This window comes from Aythya marila, assembly GCF_965140915.1.
Source record: "Aythya marila genome assembly, chromosome: 26".
Taxonomy (NCBI): Eukaryota; Metazoa; Chordata; class Aves; order Anseriformes; family Anatidae; genus Aythya; species Aythya marila.
This window is the reverse complement of record NC_139067.1, coordinates 4,250,008-4,266,802: the sequence shown is the minus strand read 5'-3', so window position 1 is coordinate 4,266,802 and position 16,795 is coordinate 4,250,008. Positions and strand designations below refer to the sequence as shown.

The window sequence follows — 16,795 nt, the reverse complement described above, 5'->3', positions numbered from 1 at the left end:
CCCTTGGTGCTCCCCCCACCCAGCGTCCTCGTGCCCTGGCGGTGTCCCCAAATCAGGGCTTGCTTGCAGCAGCGCTGAAGGGATGCCAGCCTTGGAGAGGGTTCACCAGCTTCATGGCCAAGTAACCCTGCGGGGGACAGAGAGAGGAGCTCAGGGGGGGCTCTGGGGCTGGCAGAGGGATGGATTGGGGGGGGGGGGGCTGCGCTCACCGGTGCGGCGTAGATGAAGGTGAGGATGAGGGCGAGGAGCAGCAGCAGGGCCAGCCCCAGCACAATGCGGCAGCGGTGCCGCCGCCAGAGGCCGTAGCGCAGGCTGCGCAGCGGAGCCTGCAGCCACAGGAACGACCCCTCCGGCCGCCTGCAACGACACCCAGCTGGGGGCACCCGCTGACACCCCCCCTGCACCCTTTTTTTTTTGGGGTGGGGGCTCAACCCGGGGCCTTACAGGGGTGGCTGCAGGGCTGGGTACATGTTGGGCTCCTCTCGCCCTTTCCCTGCCGGCCGCTCCTCTGCCTCCTTGGCCTTCAGCAGCTCCAGGCTCAGCTCCAGCTTACCCTGAAGGGCGGGGGGGGTGGATTTGGGAGGTGGGGGCCAGGATTTGTGCCCCCCTCTCATCGCCGCCCACCCTTTTTCCCCCCCATCCTGCCCTACCGACAGGCGCTGCTTGCCACCCTCCTGCACGGTGCAGGGCCACCAGCCCTTCACCCGCTTCTGCCGAAAAAGGGAGAGGTGGGGGGGGCCCCGCGCCCCCCGCCAGGGCCAGCGGCTCGGCCGCGGCGTCAGGGCACAGTCCTGGGGGTGCCGGGCTGGCTGCGGCAGCCGGCTGAGCTCCAGCTCCAGGACACCTGCACGGGGGGGAAAAAACAAAATGTGGGTGCCCCTGTCACCCATGGGTGCCCCCCTCCGCCCCAGCAGGTGCTGGGCAGGGAGCTGGGGTCTCACCCAAAAAGTCATCGGCCGTGAACATGTCGTTGTCCCACACTTGGAGGATGAGCTTGGGGGGCAGCTTCTGCACCGTCTCGTCCAGGCTCCAAAAATGCTCCTAAACAGAGGGAAGGAAAGCGGGGGTCATGCCCGGTGCCCCCCCCAGCCCCGTGCCTGCCCCAAAGGGACCCCGGCACCTTTCGGGGCAGGACGCAGAGCCGCTCGGCCGCCAGGTACTCGAAGGAGAAGACGAAGCGCCAGTTGAAGCTGCCGTCCCCTTGCAGCGAGCGGTAGTGCACGTCCGTCCTCTGCCTCTGCTCCTCCAGCCCGTCCAGCCACCTGCCGTGCCCCGGGGGGACGCGATGTGGCTGCCACCCTTGTCCCCATCCCCGCCACCGGGTCCCCGGCGGTGGCTGTGGCTCACCCGGTGACGTAGATGTCGCTCATCCTCTGCCCGGCCACGTTGGTGTCCCTCAGGTCCACGTCCCGCGTGTTCCACACCACGCAGCGCAGCTCGTACCTGGAGGGGGACGGGGACAGGGACGTGCCACCTCCCCCCCCCCCCCACAGGACGTCCCTGTCCCCCGGCGGGGTGCTCACCTCTGGGGCTTGCGGGGGGTGATGTCGACGGGGGGGCCTGGGGGTCCGAGGCTGGCGGGGAAGACGTCCACCCACATCTGCACCTTGCCCTGCACCGAGGGGCAGGGGGACGCTGGTACCAGCACCCCTTGTCCCCTGTCCCAAGGTGTCCCCAGTGTCCCTGCCACCTGCCCCCAGCATCCCCCCTTGGCCTGGGGTCCCTGTCACCCCCGGGTTCCCCTTATCCCCCCAGCACCCAACCAAGTCGCCTGCGTCCCAGTTGTGTCCCAGGTACCTCTTTATGGCCCAGGGTCCCTGTCTTACCCCCCGTGCCAGTGTCCCTGTCTGTCCCTGTCACCCCAGGGTCCCTGTTGTGCTCCCCAGCATCCCTTTATGTCCTAAAGTCCCCGTCACCCTTGGGTCCCTCCCCACCCGTGTCTCCATCACCCCAGGGTCCTTCCTTATCCATGTCCCCATCACCCCAGGGTCCCCATCGCCTCTCCTGCTCCAGCACCCCTCCCTGCCCAGGAGCCCCTGTCACCTCAGGGTCCTTGTCACCCCAGGGTGCCCACCATCCCTCTGTCCCTGGTGTCCCCACCTGCTCCAGCCCGGGCTGGGTGCTGTTGTAGAGCGTCCGTGTCTCGAGGTGCTCGGGGACGAGGCGACAGGCGCGGAGCACGTGCAGGGCCAGGCGCTCCCGGGGCGCCCCGGGGTGCCGGTGCGCGGGGGGGCCGCTCTCTGCAAGGCCGAGCCCTCGCACCACCGCAGGGGTCCCGTGACCCCTCCCCAAGACCCCCGGACCCCAACCCACCGAAATGGCTGAGCAGGAAGGTGGAGCACCCGAAGGTGACGGCGGTGCCGTCGGCGCTGAATTCGGGTGCCGGCAGCCCCTGGGTGTGGGTGAAGTGCTCCAGAGCCCGGCTGGGGCTGAGCTGGTCCCTCCAGCGCCCGGGGCCAGCGCTGCGGGCACGGTGAAGGGGCTGGGGGCTGTGGTGTCCCCTCCCCAGCTCCCAGTGCCCCTTGTTGTGCCCACCCCATAGCCCCGAGCCCCCCGATCCCTTTATGCCCATGGTTGTGCCAGTCCCATCTCCCTGCGCCCACCCGATCCCCCTGTCCCCTCTCCCCTTGTGCCACTGGCAGCTCCCTGTGCCCATTCTGTCCCCCTGTGCCCACCCCACCCCCTTCCATGTGTCTGTGGGCCCCCCCCACCCCATCTCCTTGTCCCCAATTCCCCCATGCCCATCCCCGTGCCAGCCCCATCCTTGTCCCTCTGCACCCATCCCCTTGTACCTACCCTGTCCCCATCTCTGTGTGCCCACCCTGGTGCCCACCACCTCCCATTTCCTTGTACCCATGCCATGCCCACTGTCCCCAGCTCCTGTCCCCAGCCCTGGGACCATCCCCATGTTCCCCTTCATCCCCATCACCTCGTGCTCACCTTCCCGTGCCCTCCCCATCTCCTTGTCCCTATCCCTTTGTCCCCATCTCCTCATCTCCATCCCCTCTGCCCTCCCCATTTCCTTGTCCCCATCCCCCTGTGCCCACTCTCTCCCCATCTCCCCACACCCAACCCCACGTCCCTATCACCCCGTCCCCACCCCAGGTCCCGGTGCCCCCGCTCCGTGCCCATCCTGGGGCACCCACGTGCGGTACAGGCGGGGCAGCCCGCAGTGGGCGCGGAAGCGGGACAGCAGCCGGTTCTCCAGGTCGATGGTGGTGCTGCCGATCTCCTGGTCGGGTGGCAGCAGGTCATAGTCCAGCAGCGAGACCCGCAGGTCCTTGTCCAGCGGGATGGTGGCCGTCACCTCGAACATCCTGGCAGCACGGCGCCATCAGCCCCGGGGACCGGCACCCGCGGGCATTGGGACACCCAAGGGTATGGGGACACCCAAGGGCATGGGGACACCCAAGGGCATGGGGACACCCAAGGGTATTGGGACCTACAGGCATGGATCTGCCAGCATGGGGACTTGGTGACATGATGGCCTGGTGGTATGGGGACCCACCAGCACGGGGAATGGGGACCTCCTGGCACGGGGAGCTGCTGGCATGGGAAATGGGGATCTGGTGGCACGAGGGTGTGCTGGCATGGGAAGTAGGGCAGGAGAATGGGGACCTAAAGGCATGGAGACCTGCTGGCCAAGGGACTTGGTGACACGGTGACCTGGTGTTAAGGAGACCCATGGGCACTGGGAATGGGGCATCTGGTGGCACGGGGACCTGCTGGCATGAGGGGTAGGGATGTGGTGGCACAGGAGCCCTCCAGCATGAGGAGCAGGGACCCAGAGACATCGAGACCTGAGGGACTGGGGACACGGTGGCACGAGGACCTGACAGCTTGGGGACCCAGTGGCACAGGGACCAGGTGGCACAAGGAATGGGGACCCACCAGCATGGACTCTCACAGGACACCTCGCCTCGGTGCCAGCCTGGTGCTACCCAGCAGTGGCAGTGCCACCAAGCCACCCGCGCTGGCCCTACCTGCCGAAAACTGGCTCCACGGTGTTGGGCATGTACTGGTCCCGCTGGCCCAGTGTCTTCGTCCCCAGCGAGACGCGGACGTAGGGGTCACACTGGCAGCATCGGGGGGGACATCAGGGTGACCCGGGGGGACATGGGGTGCGGGGGACACGGGGGTGGCCTTACCAGCCCGTTCCGGTCACGAGGTGACAGGTCGAAGGCGCGGACGACGTAGACACGCACCAGGCACTGCTGGGGCTGGCTGGGGGGCAGCTCCTGGAAGTGGCGCGGCGGGGGGGGCACCCCGGGGTCCTCGGGCAGGGGGTAGAGACAAAAAAGCCCCTGGAGGTGGGGGGGGGACAGCCCAGCTGTGCACCCCGAGGTGCCCTGGTCCCGTGTTTGGGGTCCCCATGGGACTCCAGGGGCTCTCACCTTGAACTCGCCCACGGGCACGGGGTCCTCCCCAGCCCCCAGCGGCCCCCCCGGCTGGTAGAGGGGAAAGGTCTGGCAGAAATCCTGCAGCCCTTCGAATTCAGGCACCGCCTCCAGCTCGCAGCTGTAGACCTGGGGGCATGGAGGTGGCTGGTGGGGCTGGCCCTGTCCCCATCGCTGTCCTCATCCTTGTCCCTATCCCCAGCTCAGCCCCATCCCCGTCTTGGTGCTTCTCCCCACCCAGTCCCTGTCCCCTTCTTTGTTCCTGTCCCCATTCCCAGCCTTGTCCCTGTCCCCATCCCACCTTCCTTCCTGTCCCTGTCCTTGTCCTCTTTTTGTCTTCATTCCTGTCCCCATCCCAAGCCTTGTCCCCATCCCACTGCCTTCTTCATCACCGTTCCATCTTTGTCTCCATCCTGTCCCTGTCCTCATCTCTTCTTCCTCCTTGTCCCCAGCCCAGTCCCTGTCCCCTCCCATCTTTATTCCTGTCCCCTCCCCACCTTTATTCCTGTCCCTGTCCTCGTCTTGTACTCGTTCCTGTCCCCATCCCCATCCCTGTCTCCATCCCATCCCCTTCATCACTTTCCCTGCCCCTGTCCCTGTCCCCATCCTGTTCCCCTCCCAGTCTCCATCCCTGACCTCATCCCCCTGCTGTCTTCATCCCTGTCCCCATCTGAGTGTCCCCAACCATCCCTGTCCCCATCCCCATCATTCCCATTGCCACCCCATCTCTGTCCCAATCCTCTTCCCTATCCTATTCCCATCTGTCTCCATCCCCATCCCTGTCCTTGCCCCCTGCCCCGGCTCACCTTGAGGCTGTCCCTGTGCGTCCCCCGGTGGCTCTTTGTGGTGTCCCCCAGGGCCGCATAGAATTTACTCCACCAGTCTCCTTCATCCTCGTCCTCTTCCTCCCTCTCCGCAGCCTGGTGGGGAGCAGGGTGAGGCGGGGAGGGGTGGCCCCGGTGCCCTTGGAGGCCCCGTTCCCGTGCCCACCTTGTCCGCAGCCCCCTTCTCAGCGGTGACCTTGGGCAGGATCTGCAGGGAGCGGAGGGGACGCCTGGGGAACGGGGGTGGGGGGCCGGGGACCCCGCTGTGGGGCCAGCGCTGCTGGGAATGGGTGAGGGGGGGACTGGGGGGAACTCACCTGAGCAATCCTGTCCCAGGCAGCGGCTGTGCGGGGAGAGGGGAAAGAAATCATCCCAGAGAGGGGAAGGGATGGGGAGGGATGGGGAAGGGATAAGAAGGGATGGGAAGGGATGGAGAAGGGATGGGGAGGGTTGGGAAAGGGATAAGAAGGGATGGGGAAGGAATAAGAAGGGATGAGAAGGACTGGGAAGGGATGAGGAAAGGCTGGGGAAGGGATGGGAAGAGAGGCACAAGGGATGAGAAGGGAGGTACCAGGGATAAGGAAGGGATAGGAAGGGAAGGGGAAGGGATGAGATAGGGGTGGGAAGGGATGGGAAGGGGTAGGAAGGGATGGGGAAGAGATGGGCAAGGGATGGGAAGGGATGGGGAAGGGGTGGAAAAGGATGGGATGGGGTGGAAAGGTGGAAAAGGAGGGGATGGGATGGGAAAGGGAGGGACCAGGGATGGGGAAGGGGCTACCAGGGAGAGGGCAGGGATGGGCAGGGGGCTGCCAGGGATGGGTAGGGACAGGGCAGGGCTGTACCAGGACCAAGGCTCGCCAGGGGGGCACCGTGCCCGTGTGGCTGCCCCCCGCCGTGGGGCTGGCAGCAGAAGCGCCCCAGGCCCCGCACGCACGCCTGCCCCAGCTCGGGCCGGTACCCGAACCCCTGCGTGTCCAGCACCCGCAGCCGCAGGGGGGGCACGTACTCCTCCTCCGCCGGCAGGTGCTGGGGACAAACCTCACCGTCACCTCGGGTGCCGCCAGCAGCACCCCCGGGTGGGCTGCCCCCCCCCCCGGCCCCCCGCCCTCACCAGCGGCAGCAGGAAGGCGTTGATGGGGAAGTTGGGGTTGGCGGCGAGGTCGGCGATGGGGGGCGTGCGCAGGACCTGGCCCCCGCACTGCACCTCCAGGCTGGGGGCGCGCACGGGCAGGGGGGAGCGGCCGCGCAGCCCCCGCAGCCCCCACGCCAGCACCTGCGGGGTCCCGCGTGGCTCCTGTCACCCCCCGGCATCCGTTCGCCCCCTGCCCTTGTCATTGTCCTGTCTCCATCCTTTTTTTCATCGCTGTCCTTGTCCCCAATCCCATCCCCTTCTTCATCGCTGCCCCGTCCCCTCTGTCTCCATCCCTGACCTTGTCCCCATCCCATTTCCATTTCCATGTCCCATTCCTATTTCCCCACCCCATCCCGATCTTGTCCCAGTCCTGTGTCCATCCCAGTCCCCATCCAATCCCCATCCCATCCCCAACCCATCCCCATCCTGTCCCCATCCTGTCCCCATCCCTGCCCTGTCCTCACCCACATCCTTGCCCCCAACCACCCCGTTCCCCCTCAGACCTCCCCCCCACCCCACCTCCCTCCCTGTCCCCATCCCCGTCCCCGTCCCCGGGGTCACCTCGAGTGCCACCAGCCGCAGCAGGGGCCGGATGCCCAGGGGGACGCTGAAGGTGCCGTCCCTCCACGGGGGGGTGCTGAGCTGCGCCAGGGCCCCCTCCTGATGGGGTTGGGGGGCACAAGAACGATGGGGACAAATTCCGGGTGCCCCCTCGCCTCCCCCCCGCTCACCCCTCACCTCAGCCTCGTGCAGCAGCTCGAAGGCAGCCAGCAGCTCCCCCGCCGGCCCCCCCGGCCCCTCCAGTGGGTAACGTCGCAGCTGGGGGGGCTGCCGGCACCCCAGATCCAGCCACACATGCGGGGTGCACACACACCGCCCCAGCAAGCTGCCAGCACCCTGCAAGACAAAGCCAGGGCGTGGGTGCCCCCCACCCATTGGTGCCCCGCACCCATGGGTGCCTCCCCCCCCCGCCGTACCTCTCCTTCTTTGTCAAACACCTCCACCACCACGGCCGGGGGCTCGTCGCGGACCCCCCGGGGGTCTCCGTAAAGCAGCACCCGGTGGAAGAGCAGCGCCTGGTCCCAGCGTGGGTCCAGGGTGCGGGCGAGCACCCGGGTGCTCTGGCTGACGTGCACGAAGGACACGTGGGCGATGGGGTCTGCGGGGGCGGCACCCACCGTCAGCACCCCGGGGTGCCTGCTGGGGGGGTCCGGGGTGCCGGGGAGGGTTGGGGGGGTCCCACCTGCCGTGGTCTTGGTGCCGTGGGGCGCCAGCTCCAGCGCCTGGAAGAGGTAGCAGCGCAGCTGGAAGTAGCTGGGCCCTGTGGGAGAGGCAGGGGGTGGCAGGGGGTCCTGTAACCCCCCCCCGGGACCCTCCCCTCCTGGCACCCCGGGGCTCACGCTGGAAGGTGCAGAGGATGAGGGGCATGGGCTGCTGCGGGCGCCCCCGGCCCCCGGCCCCTGAGGCTGGCTGCTCGCCCTCCGGCACTGCCGCCTCCGTGCCCTGCGGGGTTGGGATGTGGGGCAGGGGGTCAGCCTGCCCCTGCTGCCCCCATGTCCCCCTGTCCCTGCATCCCAACGTCCCTGGGTGCTGCTCTCTCCATGTGCTCTTGTCCCTGCATCCCCCATCCATAAATTCCTTTCTCCCTCCATCCCGTCCTCCCTTTGTCCATCCCTCTGTCCCCACTCCCTCCATCCGTTTGTCCCTACACCCCTGTCCCTCTGCCCCTGCATCCCTGTCCCTCCATTTCTCCGTCCCTGCATCCCTCTGTCCCTCCCTTGATCCCTCCCTTTATCCCTGTCCCCCCATCCCTCTGTCCCTACGTACCTCCATCCATCCATCACCCCATCCCTTTCCCCTTTTTTCTGTCCCTCCATCCCCCCACCCTCACAGCCCCCTCCCCAGCACCCCGTCCCCATTGCCCCCTCCCCAGCTCCCCCTTCCCGTGCCGGCGGCCGGGCGCTGCGGTACCGGGGAGCCCTCGAGGAGGAAGAGGGGGGCCACGGACGGGGGCTGCGATGGCACCATGCGCCGGTGCCAGCAGCGCCGCCGGCACAGGTCCCTGGCGCGGGGCCGCAGGTGGAAGCGGCAGCCCCACAGGGTCGCGTACTCCCACGCCTCGTCCGGTGCTGGTGCTTCGGGGCTGTGCTGCGGGGACACGAGGCACGCAGGGGACGGTGGCACAGGGAGCGGGTGGGGGTGCTCAAGGCAGGGCACTGGTGGCCAAAGGCTCATCCCCACTACCTCGTGCCTGCCACCCCCTTGCTGTCACCCCCATCCTGTCACCCCCATCCCTGTCACCCCCATCCCTTCCACCCCCATCCCCGCCACCCCATCCTCAGCACCCCCAACCTTGCAACCCCATTCCTGGCACCCTCTTACCTGCCACCCTGTCCCGGCCACCCCATCCTTGTCACCCCCGTCTCATCACCCCCTTCCTTGCCACCCCATCCCTGCCACTCCACCCCTGCCACCCCCATCCCTGCCACCCCATCCCTGCCACCCCACCCCTACCATCTCCACCCTGTGACCCCATCCCTGCCACCCCCATCCCTGTCACCCCGTGCCCGCCGCCCCAACCAGCTGGAGGAAGGTGGCCACGTCCTGCTCCTGTCCCTGGGTGCCGGGCTCCCTGCGGCGGGTGCGCAGCCAGCGCCGGCGCCGGTGCGTGTGGTACGTCTTCTCAGCGGGGTGCCACGCCAGCGGGGGGCTGCCGGGTGCCGTGCTCGCCCCGTACTCCCAGCCTGTGTCACCCGGGTGTCCTTGTCACCTCTGCCGCCACCACCCTCCCCACGGTACCCGCTGGGGACGCCCGCTCACCAGCCTCATCCACGGCCCCCGCCATGTCCACCCGCCAGCTGTCGGTGACGTGCCAGCCTTGGGGACAAGCCACCTCCTCCTTGGGGGGCACCGCCGCACCGGCCTGCATCGGGTGGGAGCTGAGCACGATGGTGCCACCCCACTGGTGGCATCCCCATTGTCCCTGTGTCACCCCTCACTCACAGCATCGGTGTTGGCTACGGTGGCAGGTCCCCAGTCCCCGCCAGGCTGCCGGCTCTCGTTCTCGTACACCTCCTCCAGCACCTCGCCCAGGTTGGCCTCGGCATCCAGCAGCAGCCTGGGGACAGGGACAAGCCGGTGTCACCTCCCCGTCCCCTCCAGCTCAGCGCAGGGTCTCCAGGGTGCTCACCGCCGCTGTGGCTCCACGGCCCAGGGTCCGTCCCAGCGCCAGCCCTTGGGGGGCCGGATGCGGTGGCAGGGCAGCCCCGCTTTGCCGGTGATGTCGGAGAAGCCGGGGCGCCCCGGCAGCCCCCTCCCGCTCCACTTGCCCAGGAACTTTGTCTGGTTTTCGTACTGCAGCGAGACCAGGGTGGGGGGCTCAGAGGAACGTTGGGGATGTCCCGGTGTCACCGTGTCACCGTGTCCCTCCTGGTGCTCACCGTCTCGGCATAGATGTGCAGGGTGCCCTCCAGGCACCGCGGCAGGTCCCGGCTCTCAGCCACGCGCCCCAGCCACAGCCGGACACGGAGCTGGGCATGGATGTGGCCCGAGGCCTGGGGGACATGGGGGACATGGGGGGACATGGGGGATATGGGGGGATACGGGGGGATACGGGGGTTATGGGAGATGTAGGGGGACATGGGGGACATGGGACTTAGGGGAGATGTGGGGGGATATTGGGGACATGGAAGACAGGGGGGTTGTGGAGGATATGGGGGATGTGGGAGACATGGGGGCACATGGGGGACGTGGGGGGATATGGGGGATGTCCAGGACATGGGACACATGGTGGGGACATGGGAGTTGTGGACAGACATGGGGGACATGGGGAGGTATGGATGGGGCACAGAGGGAACAGGGAGGGGACATGGAGGAGACACAGGGGGAACAGGAGAGGCACGGAGGGGATGTGGAGGGGACACAGAGGGGACACAAAGGCAGCATGGAGAGGACATGGAGGGGACATAGATGGGGCATGGAGGGGAGATAGAGCGGAACTGGAGGGGATGTGGAGGGGACATAGATGGGACTGGAAGGGAAGCGAAAGTGACATGGGGGTGACATTGATGAGACAGGGAGTGACACAGATGGATATGAAAGTGACAGGGAGGTGACATTGATGGGACACTGAGGGGACATGGAGGGGATGTGGAAGTGACATGAAGGTGACACTGGTGGGACACAGAGGAGACACATGGAGGGGACACAGAGGGAACACGTTGGGGACATGGGACACCCACGCTGCCCCCTACCCCCAAGAAGAGGGTCTGGGTCCGGCCGCAGAGCCTCCCGCAGGCGGCATGGCCACGGGGCGAGAACACCAGGCAGTGTGCGGGGACACGGGCGCAGGCCACCCGCCGCGGCCCGCTCAGCAGCCACAGCAGCACGTCGGGGACACCGGCCTGTGGCTGAGGACGGGACGGGGCTGAGGACAAAGCCCCAGGGCCGGGCACCGGAGAGGGGCCTCGAATTCGGGGCCTTCCCCTCACCTCGGCCGCCAGCGCGGCCACGCGGCCTAGCCAGGCCTCGGCCTGTGGTAGCAGCGCGGCCCAGCCGCCATGGGGGGGGCTGGTGGTCGCTGCGGCGGCCATGAGGCGCAGGAGGTGCAGGCGGGCAGCACGCAGCTCTGCGTCCAGCGGTGTCTTGGGGATCTGCGCCTCCAGCACCGGCAGCGCCACTCTGCGGGATTGGGGACACCGGGATGGGGACAGCAGGGGGCACGCCGGGGGTGCTTGCCCATGGAACTGCCTCGTTTTGCACCAAAATGCCACGTTTCTAGCCCAGAAGTGTGCTGGTTTCCAACAGAATTGTCACTTTTCCACCCCAGAGATGTCGTTTCCTCCTAAAATGTTCCATTTACACCCCAAAAGTGCCTGATTTTCCCCCAGATATGCCCCATTTCTATCCAGGTACGCCCCATTTCCTCCCCCAAGTGTCCCATTTTCCCTTAAAAATGTCCTATTTCAACTTAAAATGTCCTATTTCCACCCCAGAAGTGCCCCGTATTCTCCCAGAAATACCCTTTTTACCCACAGATATGCCCCATTTCTCCACACATGGCTCATTTCTACCCCAGAAATTCCCCTTTTTTTCCTGGATATGCCCCATTTCCCCCTAAAATGCCCCATTTCCCCTGCCCCAGAATTGTCCCGTTTCCCCTCAAATGCCCCATCTTCACCCCAAAATGCTCCATTTACCCATAGATATGCCTCATTTTCCCCCATATGTCCCATTTCCACCCTAGAAATTCCCTATATTCTTCCCAACGCCCCATTTCCCTCTGAAATACCCATTTTGTCCCCAAAGCACCCCATTTTTATCCCCAATTAACCCACTTTTTCCCTTCAAGCCCCATTTCCCCCCCCCCAAATCGCCCCAGTGCAGCTCAGCGGGTGCTGGGTTCCCCTCCACGTCCCACCACCAGCACCCTGGGGGCTGCTGGGGGTCTGCAGGTGGGGATGTCTCAGGGGTGCTGAACCCGGGGGGACCCGTGGGCCACCCATGGGTGCTCACCTGCAGTCCCGCGCCAGCTCCCGGAGCAGCCTCCTCCCGGCATCCCCGCAGGTGGCCGTCCCCGCGTCCCGCAGCGCGGCCACATTTCCCTCCTGTGGAGGTCACCACTGCCCAAAAACTGCCTGCTCTGGGTGCTTGCCCCCCGCCGCCCCCACCCATGGGTGCTCACCAGCCTCTGGGCCATGTTCTGCAGCAGGTTCGCGGCGTCCCAACGGTGGCCGGCGTCCTCCCAAATGGAGGTGACGGCCACCACCGGCTTGGCGTCGTACCAGGGCAGGTAGTGGTAGCGATTGCCTGCGTTCACAGCGGGATCAGCACCCCCATGGTGACCCGGGGGGGGGGACAGGGGTGTCCCCTGCGCTCACCGTCAAAGAGGGGGTGGCCGTGGGGGGTGGTGGAGGCGGCGGGGCGGCACGTGGGGTCACCGGTGTCCCCGTAGTTGCCGATGCTGAGCTCGAAGCGCAGCAGCTCGGGCGCAGGTGCCAGCATGGTGGCCGAGTAAAACACCCCGCACAGCCCGAAGCGGCGGCGCCGGGGCAGGAGGCGCTGGGGATAGAAAAGCCAAAATGCCTCAGATAATTATGGCCATTATTGCCGTTAAAAAGAAAAAGCCCCGGTGGTGGCATGGCACCGTGTCCCCACCTGCACACGGGTGACGTCCTCGGAGGCGATGGTGTCCTGCTGGCGCCCATCCGGGCTCCTGGTGTGGGTGCTGAGCTCCAGCAGCACCCGGCCCCGGTACGCAACCCCGGTGTCCTGCAAAATAAAGGGGGGGGGGACAGCTGGGGGCTGGTGTCCCCTCCCCAGTATGGGTGCTGTCTCCCCCCTGCTGCACTCACGCTGGGGGTGCTGGGTGTCCTGGCAGGATCCAGCCGGGGGCCGTAGAAGGGGAGAAAGCTGGGTCCAAAGCAGGGTAAGAAGCCAGAGACCCCCCCTGGGAGCAAAAAAAGGGGGGTTCAGTGAAGGGGATGGGGTGCTTGGGCCCCCCCCAAGGTTGGATCCTGCTCACCTTGAAGCTCGGCGCCAGCGGAGGAGATCTGGGAGAGGTGCAGGGTGGCGGTGCCCAGGACCTTGGCGTGGGACCTGCAGGTGGGCAGTGATGGGTGGGGGGTGATGCCGGGGGCCCCCCCAAATTGGGGAGCACCCCACTTACCCGCTGACGATGGCCAGCTCGATGGCATCACAGACGGGAGGCAGCTTCCAGGCAGCAAAATATTGGGGGGGGAGAGGAGGGCGTTAATTAGGAGGGGTTTTAATGGGGGTCCCCACCCGGGGGGGGCGCAGGAGGCACCTCACCCGCAGCGGGAAGAAGAGCACCTCGTTCCACGCAGGGTTGGCATCGGGGGGCATCACCCGGGTGCAGAGCTGGGGGGGGGGACACAGCCGTCATCCCCCGCCCACTGCCAGCACCCATGGGTGCTCCCCGCCACCCACCGTCTTTCCGGCAAAGCTGGCTCGCACCGCCGCCGCCACGAAGCCCCGCTTGCCGCCGGCCGGTAACACCGACGGGAGGTGCGACCGGATCGGTTCCTCTGCACCAGGGAGGGAGGACAAATGGGTACGGGGACACCCAGTGTCCCCAGTGTCCCCCATCCCCGTGGCGCACCCTGGGGCAGGTCCTCGGCGCGGTAGACGTGGAGCTGGAGCGTGGCCACGCACGGGGTGAGCGGCGAAGGCTGCAGGAGGTTGGCCTCCACCTCCTCGCTCCCTGCCGGTTCCTCCAGCTCCTGGATTGGGGGGCAAAAATAACCCCAAATCAAAAATAATAATTAAAAAAAAAATCACGGGTGCGCCCCAGGGGGGTCTCAGGGTGCTGTGTGGGGTGCTCACCGCCGCGGTCTCGCCGGCGCGGAGGACGGCCAGGCTGACGCGGAGGTAGCCGCAGGATCCGGCCTCGGGGCGCCGGGGGTGCTGCAGGCTCAGCCACTTCCAGCTCAGCCTGCGACCTACCGCGGGGACACCCGTGTCACCCCCCCCGGGGTGTGGTGACACCCCATGGGCACCCACCGCCCCACGGAGGGGGCTCACCTACCGGGCGCGTTGTAGATGGTGCCGACATCCAGCTGCGGGGAAGCAAAAAGGGAGGAAAATGGCTAAAATGGGGTTTTTCACCCCGTTTCCCTGCTGCCACCCTCACCTTGAAGGCGCCGATGGTGGCCTCGGCACGGACGGCCCGGGAGTTGAGCACCTGTGGGGTTGGGGACAATGTCAGTGGCCACCCCATTGTCACCGTCCCCGCAGGTGCCACTGGCCCCGACCTGGATGTGGATGGGCACTGCTGCCAGCTGGACGGGCGTTTGGTGGAAATGCTGGGAAAACACCTAGAATTGGGCAAAACTGTGAGCGCGGTGGCGGGCGGGAGGGGGACACCGGCGGGTCCCCGTCCCCTGGGGCCACCTCGTTGTAGTAGGGGTTGTTCCCCGCGCGGATCCTGGTCCTGAAGCGGTGCTCGCCGATGAGGACCGTCACCACCGGCTTGATGTCATTGCCCTGCAGCTGGTGGCCCTCAATCACCCTCACCCGCACCTATGGGACACGTGGGGACACGGTGGCCACTGTTTGGGACAGCGCCCCGGGTGTCACCGCACCCGTGGGTGCCCTACCTGGAAATCCTCCTTCCTCCCCGCCGCGGGCTTAGCGTGGTGGCGCGGTGGCCCCGGTGGCACCCCGATGGCTGTCCCCACCGCCGGGGAGAGGCATGGGGGGGACAGGCGGGGTGCCACCCATCCCTGCTGGGGTGGCACGGTGTCCCCTGCTGCCACCTGGCCGGGGGGGACGTAGGAGCAGCGGACAGTGACAGTGGCCCCCGTGGGACGTCCCCGAGGGTCCAGCAGTGGGAGGTGGCTGAGGGCGAGCGGCAGCCCGGGCTCCTCCGCCAGCCGGCCCAGTGGCACCGTGGTGGCACCCAGGTCCCTGCAGGGGACAGGGACGGTGAGCACAGCCACCCTGGGGACAGCACCCTGCGGTGCCCACCCATGGGTGCCACTCACCCCTGGGGTGCCGGCTGGCCCCAGTGCCGGAGGCGCAGGACCAGGCTGGCTGAGGGACGCAGGGGACGCGCGCCCAGCGGCCACACCAATGTCTGCGGGGCAGGTGACAGCAGTCAGCAGGGTGGCACGAGTGTCCCTGTGCCACTGCTGGCTGTCCCCGTGCCACGTCACCTCATTCCAGGTGGGGTTGCACTCTGCTGGCACCACCCGGGTGCTCCTGGGGACACCTGGGGGGGACAGGAGGGATGGTGGCAGCACCCTGGGTTGGGGACGTTGAGGTGACACTGCCCCTGTCCCCACGCGTGGCTGGCACCGTCCCATCACACGAGGCTGCTCGATGCCATCCCATCCCGTGACGATGACAGATGCCACCCCGTCCCACGAGGATGGCCAACCCATCTCATGGGGACGGCCACCGCGGTGTCCCCCTGTCCCCCCGGTACCTCTGAAGCGGGCGGACACGTGCACGCCGGGCCCGGCGCCCGTGGCTGCCGGGATGTGGGCGCTGGCCACCAGCAGCCGCAGCATGGCTGTGTCCCCGTGCTGTCCCCGTGTCGTCCCCATGCTGTGTCCCTGTGCTGTCCCTGTGCCACCGAGTGGTTGTCACCATGGCGCTGCCACCGGGCTGTGTTCCATAACGGCACCAGATGCGCCGCGGTGGGGACAGGCAGGGACACTGCTGCTGTCGGTGGGTGTCCCCGTGTCACCAGGTACCTGTGTCACCCTGTGCCCTGTCCATGCGTGGCCGTGTCACTGTGCTGTGTCCCTTTCTGCGTGTCCCTGTGTCCCTGTGTCACGGTGTAACCTGTCTGTGCGTACCTGTGTCCCCGTGTCCCTGTGTCCCCATGTCCGTGTCCCCACATCCACGTGTCCCCACATCGCTGTGTGCCCATGTCCATAGGTCCCTGTGTCCCCATGTCTTAGTGTCCCATGTCACCGAGCCCATGTGCCCCGTGTCACTGCATCCCCATGTCCGTGTCCCCATGTCCCTACGTGCGTGTGCCCCCTGTCACTCCGTTCTTCTGTGTGCCTGTTCCTGTGTCCTCATGCTCATGTGTCCCCCATGTCCCCATGTCTGTGTCCTTGTGTCCCCGCATCCACATGCCCCAAGCCACCATGTCCCCACGTCCCCATGTCCCTGTGTCCCCCCATCCATGTGCCCCACACCAGTGCATCGCCATGTCCTGTCCTCATGTCTCCACACCCATGAGCCCCAAGTCCCCACCTCCCCATACCCCTGTACCCACATCCACGTGTCTCCATGTCCCCGTGTCCCCATGTCCCCATGTCCCTGTATCCCCATGTCCCCATGTCCCCGTGTCCCCATGTCCCCATGTCCTTGTGTCCCCATGTCCCCATGTCCCCGTGTCCCCATGTCCCCCCATGTCCCCATGTCCCCCTGTCCCCATGTCCCTGTGTCCCCATGTCCCCATGACCCCGTGTCCCCATGTCCCCGTGTCTCCATGTCTCCATGTCCTTGTGTCCCCATGTCCTTGTGTCCCCATGTCCCCGTGTCCCCGTGTCCCCGTGTCCCCATGTCCTTGTGTCTTTGTGTCCCCATGTCCCTGTGTCCCCATGTCCCCCCATGTCCCCATGTCCCCCTGTCCCCATGTCCCCGTGTCCCCATGTCCCCCCATGTCCCCATGTCCCCCCATGTCCCCGTGTCCCACGCCACCTCACCCCACATCCCCATCCCATTGTGTCCCCACATCCACGTCCCCACATCCCATACCCTTGTGCTCCCACATCCCTGTACCCCAAGCCACCTCCCCGTTGTGTCCCCACCCCGTTGTGTCCCCCCCGTGTCCCCACCCCCATGTCCCCCCGTCCCGTCCCGCCCCGCCCCGCTCCGCTCCGCGCTCCACTCTCCGCACTTTCCTTCCCCCCTCTCCCCGCGCATGCGCCGTCCCCTCGGGGGGGGGGGGGGGGAAGCGCCTC

At 66.9% G+C, this 16,795-nt stretch overlaps 2 protein-coding genes and 1 long non-coding RNA gene across 3 annotated transcripts; all 3 read right to left on the bottom strand.

Moving 5' to 3' along the window:
- Positions 1–5: 5 nt before the first annotated feature.
- Positions 6–480, bottom strand: LOC309887581 (dysferlin-like). Its single transcript, XM_082779396.1, has 3 exons — positions 445–480; positions 210–357; positions 6–127 (listed from the first exon to the last, which is right to left on the bottom strand). The coding sequence occupies exons 1-3, from the start codon at positions 468–470 to the stop codon at positions 53–55; spliced, it is 249 nt and encodes an 82-aa protein (XP_082635522.1). The 5' UTR covers positions 471–480; the 3' UTR covers positions 6–52.
- A 69-nt stretch (positions 481–549) lies between these two features.
- On the bottom strand, positions 550–15,385 carry LOC309887680 (fer-1-like protein 5; the record flags this gene model as incomplete). The annotated part of the gene is made up of 43 exons (XM_082779590.1): positions 550–554; positions 668–844; positions 942–1,041; positions 1,121–1,262; positions 1,348–1,443; positions 1,524–1,612; positions 2,101–2,240; positions 2,314–2,462; positions 3,147–3,317; positions 3,984–4,075; positions 4,149–4,304; positions 4,395–4,526; positions 5,204–5,317; positions 5,388–5,429; positions 5,539–5,564; positions 6,064–6,247; positions 6,333–6,494; positions 6,915–7,013; positions 7,092–7,250; positions 7,331–7,512; positions 7,597–7,674; positions 7,754–7,856; positions 8,325–8,501; positions 8,934–9,097; positions 9,174–9,315; positions 9,357–9,471; positions 9,544–9,689; positions 10,844–11,033; positions 11,868–11,959; positions 12,037–12,161; positions 12,233–12,413; positions 12,510–12,623; positions 12,707–12,801; positions 12,877–12,950; positions 13,021–13,064; positions 13,698–13,813; positions 13,900–13,930; positions 14,005–14,055; positions 14,238–14,393; positions 14,471–14,780; positions 14,858–14,949; positions 15,029–15,084; positions 15,301–15,385. The coding sequence occupies 43 exons, from the start codon at positions 15,383–15,385 to the stop codon at positions 550–552; spliced, it is 5,154 nt and encodes a 1,717-aa protein (XP_082635716.1).
- LOC309887582 lies at positions 13,200–13,512 on the bottom strand. The gene is made up of 3 exons (XR_014319071.1): positions 13,474–13,512; positions 13,302–13,399; positions 13,200–13,232 (listed from the first exon to the last, which is right to left on the bottom strand). It is a non-coding gene; the product is annotated as an uncharacterized lncRNA (long non-coding RNA).
- Positions 15,386–16,795: the final 1,410 nt, after the last annotated feature.